Here is an 18,029-nt window from a genome sequence, read left to right as displayed (position 1 = left end):
AGCGTTGGGAGGAAAAACTTATAAAGGATTTAATACACCAACCAGATATTAAATAAAAAGTGTAAGTCCTTGAATCATTGGTGCCCTTGCTCAATTGCCGTTCCTTTTTGAATCGTTCGTCACCTCATCAACTCTACCTCCAATGGTACTCCCATTCCTTTCTCCTAACGATTCATCCTGACCAATATTAAACTCTTCTTACTCTTGAAGAATTCTGCATGTCCGGGTTTTCACCGCGTTGTTGTTTGAAGCCGACAACAGTTTCGCCGAAGTTTCATTAGGCGTCTTCAGGTCGAAGAATCCGACATCCGGCATCTTCGACCTGAAGACGCCGGATGAAACTTCGGCGAAACTGTTGTCGGCTTCAAACAACAACGCGGTGAAAACCCGGACATGCAGAATTCTTCAAGCCACCGCCGCGAAAATCTACGCAGCCATATTCTTCTTACTCTTACCTCGTAATTGTATGACCTGGCCAAAAACAAGCTTCACCCTGGATTTAGGGACACAACAACGTTAAGCATAAAAAAAGAGGCAACCAAGTACTGGGTGGGACGCTGGAACTGGATATAAATACTCACCAGCTTATGGAAACTGTTCCCTGAAAAGAAGTCCTTTTTTATCTAGAGTCTGATCTACCCCGCACTGTAACTCCTCTTTTTCCGTATGCCTAACGTTTTCGTATCCGTCAATCCAGATTTTTGGCCAGAAAGGGGTGGTAGTGCCATTGAAGGCCGCGTTGATAATGAGGCTCCCTTACCGGATTTAATGTATTCACTGGAATGTCACATTCAATCACAAATTAATTTCTCTGAAGAAAAGTCAAGAGCAGTGCATAAAATTTGATAATGCTCTGAGATTTCGTTCACCAAACATTATAAAAAGTAGGATTAGGATCCGGAAAGATCTTTTCGGCCAAAGGAATGGACGATTATCACGTAAATTAAAATTATATCATTGGTGTATTATATACATTGCTTAATTCTAGTGCAAAAATTTCAACAAAATAGTAATATTTAAATTAATATTGCTTCTAATAAAAAGTTATTTATTCTGTAATCTTGTAATACTCTTCGCCCACAAATATCAATATTTGACGATGGGAATGAAAAAATAATTCTTTTTAGGAAGCAGTATTTTTAAGGAAGTTATTAAAAATCTTGCGGTTATTCCGTGAAAAATTAGTTTCGAGGACAATGCTACTATGACATAAATACTTGCATACCGTTTCCTAATTCTCTGCTAGGATAGGAAAATTCTAAAGACATGGGTTTAGTTATTTCAGAGAATTAACTATCTTTAATTCGTTTTATTGACTTTGATAAGCCCTCATTTGCTTCTTTCGCAGCCTAATTCAAATCCATGCTCTTCAGTAACCGAGACTCCTAATATTCCCTGTCATGAGAGTCTGTCTAAATTCACACATGACTTTATAGATCCTCGCCTTTCTCTCGAAATATTCTCATTCTCTCTTATGCCATATATCAATTTGGTCATTCAACACAGTTGCTCAAAAGTCATATATATATGGTGTAGTAAATGACTAATACGTACGTTTCGTATTCGTGCAGATAGACACATTTAACAACAAGAGATTCCGAGCAAGGCTGCGCTGAAATGATCACCCATTACAAAATGACACCCGATTATAAGGTTTTGGTTTTAGTATTATTTCGGATGCAAAATAAAATCTAAAATATAATGAAATCTACAAGATAAAATTAAAAAAAGGCAAGCAGAATGTGAAAATGGAAATATAAATATGCATTATGTGACAATATGAATATGTTTTCAGTACTAACTCTTTGGTAAATGGGCAATAAAATTAAGTTTTAGAGTATAAAACGTGTAAAAGTTATTGAAACACAGGTAGATGATAATTTTTCAGCAAGGGTGTTGAGGTAAGAGAGATATAGTGGATTGGATAGCATATGTATCAACTTAGATCTCAATTCATTTACTTTCAGGTGGGAAGGATCTGAGGTTGTGGGTCATCGTGAGCAAGGGGATGCGGAAGGGAACATAGGAATCCCGCTGGGGCTGCACAAGTCTCGATCCATTTATTACCTCGACGACGAAGCTGGCGTTGGAGTCGGTGTGAACGGAGGCGGACGTCATTGCCGAATGCGCGGAATCCGTGCTGACCCAAGAGGCGGAGCTGCCAGCGGAGCGGATACTCGCCGAGGTGCCCCTCTTCTCCAGGTCTCCCGTGCTGCGCTGACGGCGGATCTTCAGACCCTGTCGGGAACAAAATGAACGGGATACTAGAGGTCACAGTTGAATCGAGAACAACATTTGTCTTGCACACATGGAGATGTATGATCGAATTATTATATTCTTCCGGAGTTCAGTAATAGGCCAAAGTTTTATTTTATTTACATTCGAATTTTCTTAGGATTCACGCATGAGCCAAAGTAGATGAAAACTTTCATTAATGAGGGAATGATGATGATAAATGGTAGGTATTGTTGAAGGCATGTATCTTCAGATGCGATTGGGTATTTTAACTAGAATCCGTATTCCCTCACTCGCAGTTTGTTTTTGTTTGTACTGCTCAATTTACAAATGATTGTGGGAGACGATGGCTAAGCGATCGAATGCGTGCATGAAATAGCAACATTTTGGAATAAATATAGAATCAAGAATAAGTGAATCAATATACACAGTAGATAACAGTAAACAGCTGAATTATGTGTATCATTAAAATTATAGAAAAAATGAAGAAAGTTATATATCATTGTGTACCGACGGTGATGTCAAAATGTTGGATTAAATCCTTGTAATTCTGTGAGACTATCTTAATCGGTTGATTTTAACTATTGTGGCTTACTTTCTACTTGAAAAACCTTTCAACTTTGGTTGATTGATTTAATTTAGCTGAGGTACATTTTTGACTTTTGGAATCTGGTGCAAATTTTTTAACTAGTTTTTTCAAATAAATATTTGACATACTTTTTATACTCGTTTTTTAAGAGTAGTGAGTTGGACTTCTTGCCTCTAGCCTTGTCTAGAGTAAATAATAAAGGTCTTAACTATTTGACTGTGTCTCGGAAGTGATTTGTCTAATGTTAAGGGGGATCATTCATAACCCTTACCATCAAAACTTTATTCGGGCTGTTTATGTTTGGCATGTTGGCCCGTCGTGGACGAAAAAAACTGTGGAGGGAGGAGCAATGATTTTAGGATTAAAAATATCCTAACGAAGGGCAGTATTATTTATTCAGATCTTTTTAGTTCAAAACTGCATTAGATCCTAGCAGACCTGCATTAGATTCCTTTAATAAATTTGGTTAAATATGTAGTTAATTTTTTCATGTAAGTGCACTAAATGCATTGAAATTAAACATATAATAACGGGAGGAGGGTGTTGCCGCAAATTTAAAATTAGCTCTCTCCAGATTGATATCTTGCGATGACGGAAGAATAATGCAAGCACAACTGTTAATCGATTTTCCTAGTTTGAGAAGTTTGTAAGGCTTTCAGACACCGCAAATAATAATTGATTTCGTGCAAGTTTTATCGGCTATAGACGAATCGATCTCATTCTATGCTTGAACAAATGAACGTTCATCGGCCAAGCTTTATCTCTTAGAATTAAGAAAGTAGGTTTGGAAAAATTCTATCGAGGTCGAGTCTTTCCCGAAGACTCAAAAAAAATTAAAACCATGAAAAACTTTATTGAGAATGGTCTCGGATTTCCGATATGTAGGGGATTTTTTTCTAATTTTTGAGCTACCGATCCTTTTCTGAGCGAGACTGGCGGTGTGGACGCCAGTGGGCGGGCGCTAGATCGGATGAAAAGCCAGTCAAACAATAGGACGATTACGTAAATCCATGGAAAAATGTATTTGAAAAAAATTATTCCATCGGCCTGCGCCGATCGGTTTCACGGTGGGAGAAGCTCTCAAGAAAAAGAGAGGCTTGCCGCTTTGGGCATGGAGGTCATACCTTTCACTAAGTGAGGCTTTGGATATGAAATATTCAGATCACCCAATATCAGTCACCATTTTGATTATCAATTAAAGTTAATAAGGACTCTATCATTCACCATTTAATAATGACAGTGAATGCATGATTTACGGAAACTGAAAAAACGTCGATTTTATTTTCTACAGTTGAAGCAAGCCACAAAAGCCTTAATTCAAACCCATCATCACCGTTAATGGATACCAACTAAGATCGAAGCATCACGGAGTAAAAATTGCTGCATGTATCTGAAAATTTCACGAGTCTTTATTTCTGTCGAATCATTTAAATACACGCAACAACATGCAGCTATTGAATTTCTTTGGAAAGTAAGTGTCAACATATTTTGGATTCACCTCAGCATATTATTGTGAAAGATATCGTTAGATATAGTTGTATTGGAAATGAATTTGCACTTGGCAAGCATATAGCTGTATTAGAGACTCGTTAAATATAATGCAAAATGGAGCCCCCGCCCCCCTCCCCCAGTGTCGAGTATGACTTGTACAGTGCGCTACAAACTTTTGGCTTAACCTTCAATGTGGAAAATCAAAGTAAATAATAATCTTTCATCAGGAGCATTTCTTATTGTACTTATTTTGAGTGTTTTACATTGATATAGCGAAGAGGTCGGAGATGCAAACGTTTGAAGACAACAGAAACACGTTTTTAAAATTTTTTAAATGGGAGGAAATTCCTTTTATTTTTCTCCTAAAATAATTGAGCTATACCATGCCAATACTCACTAAATAAATATTTACAATACATGATAAAAATATAAAGCGTTGCTGCGCAATGGCACGTTTTTGGCAGGAATTTCTTTGAGAAAAGTGACACTAATGTAACAATTGCAAAGTTGAAGAATCATTCGCCGTAACTGGAATTCGAACCCGGACCCCGGTCAAGGCGAATGATTTTAACACTTTGCAATTGTTATATTGTAATGTATATTGGCGCATGATTCCGTCTAAAAGTTACCGTCGCGGCATCTCTCGCATTTTCTTGTAATGTGGGACTAATATATGGATTTGATTTAGTTTCATCGCACGTTTCTTACAGACTGCTAGTCAATTGTCTGGTCCCTTGAAAGAAATTATAAATGCAACATGAAACATTCCGAGCCAGAGACCTAGATAACAGACTAAAATTCACAGAATAACGTTATTTTTACATATTTTAGTCTCAATATTTCAGAATATATTGATTGATTCTTTGACTAATTTCCTTTTCTGAGTTTTACCACGCACGTTTTTACGGAGTTTTTTCATGGGTTAAATTCCCCAAACCTCAAAATTTGTTCAAAATGTCACTCATTTCCCGTCCATGTGACAAACCATCCAATATAAGGTTTTGCAAATGCGGCCGTTTTACATATGCTGATAGGTAAACAGCCTAATCCTGCGTGAATAAACAATACATGTATGAATTGATCTCACCAATATTAATATTACCAATCTCTAAAATATTTAAATTGGAAAATTAATGCCGGGAACGGATTCGTGATTTATTCTGTTCGTTAAAACTTCCTCCGAAGCTAATATTTTTTGAATAGGCGACATATAGGCTCATGGCGGAAATGCAAGAGGCTTATAAGCTTGGTTGTTTCCTCCACACCCCTCGGTCGACACTCACGGAGAAGAGAGACTTCTTGAGGTTGGTGGATTTCTCCACGAGGGATCTGCGCCTAGCGGTGGGTGCGTCGTCACTCCGCGCCTTGAGCACGAAGCCGCCGCGGGCGTCGTCCACTCGGCGGTCCCTCAGGTCGGAGGGCGCGGCCCCCGCCTCGGCCGACCCCCCACCGCCACCGCCGCCACCTCCCCCGCCCTCTGCCGAGCGAAGGGACGTGAGCGAGGCGCGCAGCTGCGTCTTGCTGGGCCGGTAGTGCGAGGCGAGGCCGAAGGGCGCGCTGGCGCGGACGCCGTAGCCGTGCCGCATCCCCCGCAGCCACTGCCCCTGGTAGGTCCCTGGAAGAACGGCAGAGAGAGAGGGAAATTAATCAGGAACAATGTGGAACGTGGAGCGCGTGTCTCTTTGCTTTCATTTATTCCCACTTTCAAAGAGAGGACCTTGGGAAATTCTCACCCGCGGCGTGCGACCGTGAATGGATACCCTGATTATTGGCGTGAGACGTGAGTCATCACTTGGCCTTCTGTTTGAGGTGGAATTATCACCTGGAAAAGTCATGTTAGCCAATTATACGATGCAATAAATTAGTCATTATGCTGGACTTTGATCTCCTTCATGCAAGGCCAATGGATTTGCCCTCACATGCTGTCCAGAGAGGTGGAAATCGACCTCAGGGTTAAAAAATACCTGTTTGTATGGTATTGTATGTTAAACCCTGTGTTGGATCCATAATCATACCAACAAAACCCAAAAAACCTATTCTACATGGATTCTTGATCCAGCGGAAACTCTGGCTCACGTGGTTTGCCAGTGTAATGCGAGACAGCCGATGGCTGAGAATAATTTGCTACTTCTACGTTCATTTAAATAAGGTTTAGAAGCGTTTTAGAAACCAATTATAATTTAATGGTGTATATCATGACATCCCTTAATATGTGCGAAAGTCAAACTCTATTAATTATGTGGCTTTTTAATAAATCTATAATGGCATAAGGTTAAGAATTTTTAACAAACATTTCATCGTAAAAAATGCAGTCTCATACATGTCGGCCTTAAGAACGAAGCGTAAAAAGGATGACCGTCTTCTCCGTCAAACAGAGCTGCCGAGGTAGTCAGCAATTCGGGTCAACCAGAGTCTTGCTTTCCCATTACTACCGTGGGCATATCTGGGCTTATTTAGCTGTTTGTTTACAAAATTTGAAAAATAATGGCAAATAAGTGGTGAGGTTAAGGAGTGAGAGCGTGGCAACAAGTCAAAATTAGGTTCGTTGCACGTCTCAGGTCAAATCCCCCGTTTATTCTGACCGAATTGAATTCATTCTGCTCATATCTATTCCCAATATTCCTCTTTCTCTTGTTGGGTATAAACTGGAAAAACTGGAAATATGAAAACTCAAATTTTTTCGTCCACTAAGGAATATTATCAAAGTGACTTATTTAAGAGTGGCTTATTCATAGAAGAGACATGTGAAAACGGAAAACATTACTTCAGCCCATTGACGCACTAATCAGCCAAATGTCGTGAGATACGCGATGTGAATCTGATTCACGTACTTGAAACAAGATACCTCCCTGTTTGTAATGAGCAAAACCTAAATATCCTTCCATTATATCAAAACTATGTTACCTGAAAATAATGATTTTTCCCGATTGTTGTTAAATATTCTGATTCCCTTCATTTTTCATGGACAGCTTCCACAGGATGATTTTAGTGTTTCGAAGCATCCAATGTTTCATACATGTTACAGGCCATTTTTAGGGGTGAAGAAATGAAATTATTTCTCTTTTGTGATGTCATCCACAACGCAGTACCAACTCTGAATTGCCATTGAGAGCTTAGCTGCAAAATAATGGGAGAGAGCAGACGGAGAACGGAAATGCGACAGCAAACATTTCCAGCATCTCTCCTCGTATCCATATTTGATATCGAATCAACATCAAATGTGTACTCACCAACGTAGTCATAAAAGCAACGGCAACATAGTCATTAAAATAAGGTCTTGGCTTCGTCATAACATCCATAAAAATTCATGGAGAGGCTTTCTGACTCTCAAATTCTTTCAATTTCCTGTTTACTTTGACTATAAAAAGTATTTGTTGAAATTTGCGCGTGATAAGCATTTTAACTCAGGGAGGGAGGTTAAAAAAAAGCCGTAAAATTTCTCTCTACCTTCTGAAATTTAATGAATGATAATGATTTAATATTCCAGAATTCCTTGGAATTCTCAAAATTTTACGAAGCTCACATTTTTTCTAAGCCAAAATAATTAGCCTGGGGAAAGCAATCTAAAAGGAATACCCCTGACCTGTCGTGAAAATAAGTGAAAATATTCATATCTTGTTCTAAATAAATTTAAATTCATAATGTAATTGCTCAGTAGAATCGACTCATCAGTGTGTAGCCAAATGTCCACGATGAAAGAAAAATGGCAGAGCTCAAAAAATATTTTCAATTAAATAAAAGGAAATACAAGTGCAGCTCATTTATAGAGAGGTGTGGCAATGAATTAAATAAATTCAAATTAACTTTATAAATTCAAAAGTTGACACGCGGGTTTGATTCTGTCTCTAATGAAAAATGAATGGCAACATTTAAAAATAACATGTCATCTTTATACTCTCAGAATCTGTACATTAAGTGAAATAATAATATTGTACAAGAGAAAAGTTCTAACTCAAAGTCTTCTACGGTTAACATATTTACGAGAAACTGACTGAATATGAGCTTTGCGCCGAAGCATTTTCTATATGTACAAAAAAGACAAAAAATTAATGGTATATCTCATCTCAAACAGAAAAAAATTATCGAATTAATTAATAAGTTTTAAAAAATTCCAAAGAAACTGCGGGAGATGCCGCAACAGTAACTTTTAACGGAGTCATCCGCTAATGTGCATTTTAATGCAACAATTTCAGAGCGTAAAAATCATTCGCCTTGACTGGGACTCGAACCCAGATCCCTCAATATCCGGTCGAGTGCTTTAGCCACTTAAGCTACCGAGGCGTCCTCTTAAACTCTGAAATTTTGGGGCTTTTAAAGGAACTAGATGTTATGACGAAATACCGTACATACAATGTCACATGCATTCGTAGTCGTGCGCGAGGCGCCACTGTCCACGAGGTTAAAAGAGGTTTTTTAACCTCGTGGACAGTGGCGCCTCGCGCACGACTACGAATGCATGTGACATTGTATGTACGGTATTTCGTCATAGCATCTAGTTCCTTTAAAAGCCCCAAAATTTCAGAGTTTAAGAGGACGCCTCGGTAGCTTAAGTGGCTAAAGCACTCGACCGGATATTGAGGGATCTGGGTTCGAGTCCCAGTCAAGGCGAATGATTTTTACGCTCTGAAATTGTTGCATTAAAATGCACATTAGCGGATGACTCCGTTAAAAGTTACTGTTGCGGCATCTCCCGCAGTTTCTTTGGAATTTGTCAAAGGGAAAACACCATACGTGTTTAAAGTTGGCTTTTAACCTCGTGGACAGTGGCGCCTCGCGCACGACTACGAATGCATGTGACATTGTATGTACGGTATTTCGTCATAACATCTAGTTCCTTTAAAAGCCCCAAAATTTCAGAGTTTAAGAGGACGCCTCGGTAGCTTAAGTGGCTAAAGCACTCGACCGGATATTGAGGGATCTGGGTTCGAGTCCCAGTCAAGGCGAATGATTTTTACGCTCTGAAATTGTTGCATTAAAATGCACATTAGCGGATGACTCCGTTAAAAGTTACTGTTGCGGCATCTCCCGCAGTTTCTTTGGAATTTGTCAAAGGGAAAACACCATACGTGTTTAAAGTTGGCTTTTAACCTCGTGGACAGTGGCGCCTCGCGCACGACTACGAATGCATGTGACATTGTATGTACGGTATTTCGTCATAACATCTAGTTCCTTTAAAAGCCCCAAAATTTCAGAGTTTAAGAGGACGCCTCGGTAGCTTAAGTGGCTAAATCACTCGACCGGATATTGAGGGATCTGGGTTCGAGTCCCAGTCAAGGCGAATGATTTTTACGCTCTGAAATTGTTGCATTAATAAGTTTTAGTTTAATTATTAATCTTTTAATTTCAAAGAATATCGATAAGTATTGATTTTTAATTGTAAAAAAGTCAGAGAAGAAGCTAGTGAAACGTTTCATTAGATACCTACATATTCTGATTTTGTGTACCAGGTGCCACCATTGCCCTTAATTCGAAGATAATTCGCCTAAAAACAATTATCACGTTCACAGAGACTTGAATGAAAATCAAACCAGATATTTGGGGATGTGAATACATATCCAAAATACGTGCTTTGACATGTTTCTCTTTCTGATACACACTTTAAAAAAGAGATGAGTAAAGAATTTCAAAACATTCATCAAAGTCATGAATTTTGTTTCTCTCAGCCTGATCTTTTATATTTATGCTTGGAAATCAATAACCAAATCGGAAATGGATATTGAAGTTTTACTTTGTTTCCCAATCAGCTCTTTACATATGAAACAGTCGACCTTTTATAAGACGTTTGGTAAGGCGACTTACTTGAACAACGCTCTTTAACCAATGTATTCTGGGATCTGGATTCTATAGTCTGGAATCAATTCAAAATTATATTTGCTAAATGATTTATCTTAGATGGTTTCCGAGGAAGTAAAAGCCCTCAATTGTGTAATATTGTACTTCACATAAGGACCTTGCATGAATGAGATTTACAGAAATAAACTTAATCATAACTTCTCAAGCATTTGTTCTAAAGAAAAATCAAAGCGTTGACGACTTTATAAAGTATTTTAAAATTAATTCAACATTTTAATATTTTATTAACCGAAAAAAATGAGGAAGCTAAGTTGATTCATTAAAATAGTAAACTGATTTGTTGTATCAAATTGATTTTATTACTTAAAGCCTTAATCATTTCCACTTGAATCAGAGAGTGCTAAATAGGTCCTTTTCAGCCATGGATTAACGTTTAGCAGATTAATCCACCTTGAATACCTCTACGCTTATCATTAGGAAGTTAAAATACTCAAATCTTATTTTTCCTGACCTATCATTCACCATCATGCTTATACGCTAGGTCATTTAGACGCATTATAATTCCAAGAGAATAAATGGAAAGGACCTAAATTTCTCAGAAAAGGGTGAATGGCTGAATAAAAATGAACCAAATGCAATCTTGCATCACCTCTACTCATTCCAGCGATGAGACTTGACTCCTGCAGAGCATTCATTTTCTGCGTAATCCAAAACCAATGGTGTTCTGAATCATCTGACTCAAGAGTGGAGGAAATTTTCTTCGTCATTCGTCGAATTAGTATCGCCTCATCTCTAATTTGGTGTGAAAGAGGACGAGAGTTCACGGGGGAGCTGAAAGTGTGGTACGAAAAGACGGAAAAAATACTTCGCCGACGTATCGGGAGGATTTGAAGCAGACGTCAGACTTCTTCTCCCCCACTTCCCGTTCCATTTCATGTTCACACTACCTACTACTACCACTAGCTCCTCCTCGCAGTAAGCGAGTAAAATACACGGACGGGCAGCAGAAGAATGGAGCTGTGAATTGATCTTAAGCCTCACTTACATGGAAATATCGCCGAGAACTAAGCTACGTGCACGGTTGTAGCGAAAAGCTGTCGCAGAAGTATGTGGCAAAGGACTGCGCCGCGGAGATTAGAAATCATGGAGGAAAGGAAGTGAAAGGATGGATGGGATAGACAGTGGCACTGCAAGCAAGTGTTAGGCAGAACCAAAGCTTTTTACCTTTGGGGTCTTATTTTTCCGTTGGATCAAAACCAGATGCCAGGTTTTCCATCCCATTACTCGAAATGGTAAGAGAATCAGAACGGACTCTAGAGCTGACCTTATAGCCTCCCTCCCTCATTCCGAAGGGTGTTGAACGTTCACCAGATAGTCTCGCATTTCAAATTAACGCCATTTTTTGCGACGGATATGATAAACAAATATGTTTAAACTCACCACTGAAAAATATTTCTACCGAAAGGAATTCGATCCTGAATCCAAATCAAATCAAGTTTGAAAAATTACTTGTTGCAAACTGACGAAATACGCCCGACCAGTAACCTGGAGCTCCAGGTTTGGCTACCGCCTTGGTAAAATAATGTATTTTTTAAATTTATTTTCACTCTAAAATTCCACTCATTATTGCATTGACTCGATCCAACATTGGTGCATCCCCCGTTGCTGGGCTGCTTTGGAATCTTTCCAACATCGCGGGAGTAATTAAGCGGCAAGCCCCGGGAGGACTGGACGGGAAACAAAATGACCGCGTGCTCCGGAGGATGTGCCGGTGAAACGATGATGGAGGGAATTTCGTCGCCTAAGGGGCGGGCAGACGAAGGGGTGTAGTGGAGAGAAAGGAAGAGAGAGGGAGAGAGAAGAAGAGGGAGAGAAATGGGAGGGAAAGAGCGTGGGTGGGGAGAGGGTTTAGGATGGAAAACGAGATGGAGTGGAAGAGAGGACGGAGGGGTCTGGTGGGATAGGTGGGGCAGGTGAGTTTGAGATTTTGGAGAATGTGACGGCACGGTGTGAGGGGGTAGGGGTGACGGTGGGGGAGACTGGGGGAAGAGAATGAAGGCAGCATTTGCTGGAATGCAATCCTCAGGTGGAGAGTGGTGAGAGGGAGAAGGGTTTGTAGGTGTGGAAGAGACAGGGGTTAAGAAGGGGTGAAGTGAAGTGGGCTTGGAATGTGAGGGCGAGAGCGCTTTAATAGTCCAAAACGCAGGCGTGAATCCGTTCCTGGCCCGTGGAATTCACCCGAAAACGTAGCTGCTGCAGCACCAACGCCTAGAGCCCCTTCGCTTAGCCAGCACTTTAACCACATTTTGTTTAACATGTTGTCCGTTAAAAAAATTATTTGTAAAAAAGTCTTCCACTAATAGTTCATTATAAAGAATTTAAGCAAGAGAAGTATTCAAATTTGATATTAGGGTACTCATTTATTAAAAAGATTTACATTAATTGAGTTGGAAGAAATATTTATCCATTCGCCATTTTTCTGCACGTAAAAGATTCATATTAGTGACACTGGTGACATTAAATAAAAAGAAACGGCATGAAGTGCAAGTACTAAAGGTAGTACTGCTGATTTTTGCCAAAACAATCGCATTCAATCAAATAATGTTTATGAGACTCCATATTTTTCAGGAAAATTGTGGTTTTAGCAAAGAAAACCCTCTTGCAGTTAATTTAAAAGGAATTATTCGAAAAATTCCTTGGATTTCATTCGGGTTTAAGTTACAAAAATTTGAGACTCGTGAAAAGATATTTCTTCTTTTCCATAAAAACAAATAAAATCCGATAGAATTCATGATATCCGATAATTTTTGTTTTATTGTGAGGCTTTAAACGAGACATTTTTACCGTGATATAATCCTCTGGTAAAAGGAATAGCCTCTTAGAGAAAGATGGCTGTTAAATCCTGGGCTCAAACGGGGGTGTCCGAAGGCAGAACTAAATGCCTATCATAGAGATGGCACACATTTTTTTACTGGAGTAGTTGATTCTCCATGGAGACATTAGTGTAGGGGTATAGATGTCACTAAACTTTCAACATGTTCCGAGCGAGTTCTCCTCGGTTGCATCTCTCGATATTTCGGAAAATGCAAACAATCCTTCCCTGGCTTTCCATCTTCTAGGTTTTCAAGAAAACACGGGAAAGTCTCGAGGAATCCCCCTCCACGTGGAATATTTTGGCAACCGTTCCCACGGAAATGGAACGGAATAATACGGCGCGGGATCGGGAGGGATTCCGTCAGGACTAAAAAGGTGGAGGGGGGGAGGGGATTTAAAGAAAATGTATCTCAGGTGGCGAGAATTCGGCCGTAGGGCCTGGGGGTCCTATCTCTCTCTCTCCCCTCCATATTCCCCACCCCCGCTCTCGAAATCGACTCTCTCTCTCTCCGTCTTCCTTTCTCTCTCACTCCCTCTCCCCCTGTCTCTCTCTCTCTCACATTCCCTCTCATTCACTCCCTCTCATTCCTTCTCTATCTCCGGGGAGGCGGGCAGAGTGTCGTGTCCCGAGGCAATCGCGGTGGTGGGATATGCGTCTCGATCACTTTCCCTGAGAAACTTTCTAACTGTCATAGAAACTAGATGAGCGTGGCAAATTATACACCCAACGCCTAAGCAGATTCATCTCCGGCTTTGCAACACGGCAATGGCGTTTATTTCACGTGTTTTACGAAAAAAATAATGCCCTTGAACGCCTAAAACGATTTAATGCCACCATCTTGAATCTAGCGACGAGAACGAGATGCAATACCTAAACCCGAGAGAGAAGGGGGACACATTGAGGAGGGATTCGAAGCTGACGTCGACGGATTAGTGGAAGAGATGGTTATTACCCTGGCACCCCGATGTGTGGAAGTCATGTTCCTTGCGGAGAGCGATTCAAGCGCGTTCATCCGTTCGCCGATGGGTAAGTGGGTTTCAGGACCGTGATAACTTTTGTCAAGAGTAGAGACACTCCTATAAGAGTAGGGAACGAGATTCTGATATTTTCTTCTCGATCTCACCTCGCCTCCTTGCTGCTCACGTTTCTCCTGTGACGCAGTTGACTACAACGGTCGACTGCCTGCGCACGAAAAACCGGTTCCCGGTTCGGTCATATGGGGTCACTTTAGCTTGTACATATCCCAATTTGTTAGCTTCGCGGGTACACGCCGAGGAAGGAAGTGAAGGCGGAGTGAGAAGAGGAGGACTCGTTTATTGCATGGGATATGCAGTTCGGTGCAGGTGGCACAGTTTTTAAACCCAAGAAAATCGATAAGGGTTGTAGGGGGATGGATGAAAGCGAATAAAAAGAAAATGAGGGCGTGGGGGAGGTTATGGGTGGGTCCGGAGGGTATGGAAGGGGTTAGGAGTGAGAGCGTTGGTGGAGGGGGTGTCGGGTGGGAGGATCTCTTTTCCCTCCTCGCCCTAGAGTGTATGTGGGTGCTTCCCTATCATCTCCACCACCCTTCACCCACTCTGACCTCTTCCGTGTAAGGGCCTTTCATGGAAAAAATATCGAGAAGAGGAAATAAAAAAAAATGAATGGCGCACAAAAAGTCCGCGGGGATGAAAAGGGGGTGAATAGAGAGAAGTGTAGAGAAAAAGATAGAAAGGAAGAGAGAGATAGTGAGAGAAACATGATGGGAGTGACGTAGGTTGGAAGGTTTGGTTCAAGGAGGGTTGGGGGTTGAGCGGAGGCGTGGGGAGGATAAATGCAGGGTGGATAGGGGGTGGAGTTGAGGCATGGCGTCACATCACGAAAACCCATCTTCCTGTCTCGCTCCCTTCCTCCGATGCCGACCCACCAAAAAAAAAAAGAAATGATAAATAAATAAAAGTCCCACCCCGCGCAAACACCCTGAACCACCACCACGACACGCTAACCCCTCCTCCCTTTCCATCGCTTCCAGCATAAACCTTCCTTTCCCCATCTGAAAAAAAGAAATCCTCTCGGTTTCCCTTAAAAGAACCCTATCACTCTTTATCTCGCTCTCCCCACTCTCCCCCCTTCCCCTCTCCCTTTCTAACACCAGCTCCTACTTCCGATACCCCACTGTCACCCCCCACCGGACCCCTTCCCCTAACTCCCCACGACACAGGGCGGTCCCACCCTATATTTGTTGTGCACTTTTGCTTTCCAAACCGCTCTCTCTTTCCACACGTGACCCTGTCACCCGTCTACCCCTCTTTAGCCGTGCAGCACACTCACAAGTACGCCCCCTCCTTCCTCATCTATTTACCTCCTCCTCTCTACGTCTCCTTGCCTCAGAAGAACCATCCTCTCCCTTCTCTCGGCTCCAAGTGCCTCTCCGCTTCCCCCGTCCCAACCTCTTTAGCTTAGCTTGCCCCCTAAGCTCTGCTGTTCTCCTCTATCCACCTTCGTTGGGCACTAGGTTTCCGTACTGTTTTCCCTAAACTGTTACATCCCACAAAGGATCGATCTAATTTTCCCTCTCCTTGCATTTTGGTGATTGCAGATTATCAAAAATCGAGCATAATTTGAAATCCTTGCCAAATCGACGGCGATCAATGACAAATCATCTACATTGTTAGTGAATAAATTATCTTTTCATTTTAAGATTTTTTGATAAGAAGAATATTCTATTAGCGTATATGAAATAAAATACATGTTATCTGAAATATTTACGTTTGGCACACGCAATAATTGTAAAGGAAATCTAGATTGTAAATACGAGAAAAGTAGTGACATATAACATATTAGGTACTTGTAAATACACATTTTTTTAAAGAGTATTTCATCTTTCATTTGATAGAATATGGAGTATCATAAATTGCAATTCTTATTGCAATCCGGGGAAGTTGAAATTCTCGTCTGGGTGATGAAAAATGGATGAATGGGAGAATGTAAGATACTAATAAATTCATCACTATTTTTCGGCATCTGCGCTTGATTTGAGGTTATCGCATTGTAATGAAGAAGAAACCTAGCAAAGAGAATTTTTTATCCCATTAATTTTTACCGTGTCTGAATGACTGTGGGGATCATAGCTTAATAATTACCTATTACACTTATATTATACTTTTTGGTAGAACAAATATTTAAATATTACGCTTTGAAATTAAATGAAAAATATATTACACTAAAAATATGCGACGAAATAGTCAGATGTTTTTTTTTCATTTGCCAAAAACCTAGATATTGATTGATAGTCTGCCTCCTTGTGAGTTTAAACCCTTCCCTCTTAGTATCCCTTCTGTCAATCTCTATATGGCCATTTTGATCTTTTCCTTGAATTTCTCAAGTCTCGCTATTAACCATAATTCCAATCCAGGGATCATCACTTTCCTCTCTCGACCTCAAGAAATCTCTCTTTCCTCAACTGCCTCCTTTCATGCCTTGCCCTCCAGGTCGTCACTCTTCTCGAATGTCCTTCCTTCAATTCAAATTCCGGAGCAGAACATGGGAAAAGGAATGAGAGGTTCCGAACACTATCAATTATGAATAAAAGATTTTCATTGATCTTAGCCATATCTTGATGCAACAAATTATTTTTCCATTTATATTTTTAACGATACGTAGATTATCAATTTTGTTCAGATATAATTTTCAATATTTAGTCATTAGATATAAAAATAATATTGGTTGTACAACTTAAATATTGAAAGCTTTCATAGAAAATTATCGTTTCTAACATTGCTTTATTATTCAACAAAAGGTGAAATGAAATTTGAAAGTGTCCTGGTTAAACTTTTGTATAAAGATATCAATAATTGCATGCTCATTATAATTCTAAACATCTTAAGATATACAGAGTTTCTTTAAAAAACGAAAAATTGTAATAAACATCGCATGACTGGCTTAAGATAAAATTAAAGATGAACTATATTTCCATAAGATTGTAAATATTGAACTGATAAAAACTTATGTAATTATAATTTTATCCTCAGAAAAGACTTTTGTTAATGACTTTTCAAAAAGTTTCGTAACTCTTCCTCAATATTTTAAAAGTTATTTTAGGGTTATTATTTTATTTATTCTCAGGCAATTATGCCAGTTTTCTAGATTTAAATTGTACCTAGATGTATTCGTTCATGACATATTCCATTTATTTTAACTCAACTTTGAAATAATTCTGTCAAATTCCGACCAATTTGGAGAAGGCGGATAATTGAAACTTATCTCTCTTTCTTTAGGATAAATCCTCTATAACAGACATCCTTCAAATCCTTCTCACCCTTTCCAACCTCCCTTACTCCCTTTTCCCTTGCGCTCTCTATCATTCTGCTTCTCCTTTCTTCTTCATCTCCGACGCCCCTCTCGAGACATTCCCTTGCAATGCATCACCATACCACCCTCTCGCTGCCTCTCTTCACCATCCTTAAGGAGCCTCGCTTTCTCCACCCGCGCTTGAAAACCTTTTGTAGTCTGCAGCCTTTTCCCTTCAAGCCTCTCGGAGGAGACAAAAGGTGAAAATTTCACTTGAACCGTGAAAAGTTATACTCACGGCGTACTAAAAACCATAAGAGAATTATTTATTACTTATAGAATTTGCATTGCTGTGATTCATTCAATGTTCCACTGTTTTCATTGCAAGTTGAAAATAGACACAGGGTTATGAATTTCTTACATTGATAACATTTAAATAGTACAAGAAAATATGCCATTGAAGTTATTTATCTAAGAAGCACTAATGATGCCATATATCTCCGTCATTAAGTTTTATAATAGCTACTCGCCAATGTTAATTAATAAATCATAAGCAACGCTTAAAAGTCTCGCAAATATCATTTATATATATATATATTATATATATATATATATATATATATATATATATATATATATATATATATATATATATATTATATATATAATCGTAAAAGTAATAGCAGTTCAATGATATAAACACAGGAATAGAAAATTAAATTTTTGTCTGTTTTCAGAAGCATAAAATATCTTTCAGAATTGATTCCATTTTTAACT

The 18,029-nt window shown here is 39.6% G+C and overlaps 1 protein-coding gene across 1 annotated transcript in view; it reads right to left on the bottom strand.

Annotated features, from left to right (window-relative positions):
• jp (junctophilin) overlaps nucleotides 1-18,029 on the bottom strand; it is a 290,663-nt gene that overhangs the window by 64,778 nt on the left and 207,856 nt on the right. The window contains exons 3-4 of the mRNA XM_071593616.1: nucleotides 5,599-5,930; nucleotides 2,068-2,238 (exon numbers count right to left, since the gene is read on the bottom strand). Coding sequence (XP_071449717.1) covers nucleotides 2,068-2,238; nucleotides 5,599-5,930 — 503 coding nt within the window. The remainder of the gene's footprint in view (nucleotides 1-2,067; nucleotides 2,239-5,598; nucleotides 5,931-18,029) is intronic.

Source organism: Hetaerina americana, unplaced genomic scaffold (genome assembly GCF_022747635.1).
Source record: "Hetaerina americana unplaced genomic scaffold, ioHetAmer1.1.p SCAF_1, whole genome shotgun sequence".
Taxonomy (NCBI): domain Eukaryota; kingdom Metazoa; phylum Arthropoda; class Insecta; order Odonata; family Calopterygidae; genus Hetaerina; species Hetaerina americana.
This window is presented reverse-complemented; position numbering and strand designations above follow the sequence as displayed.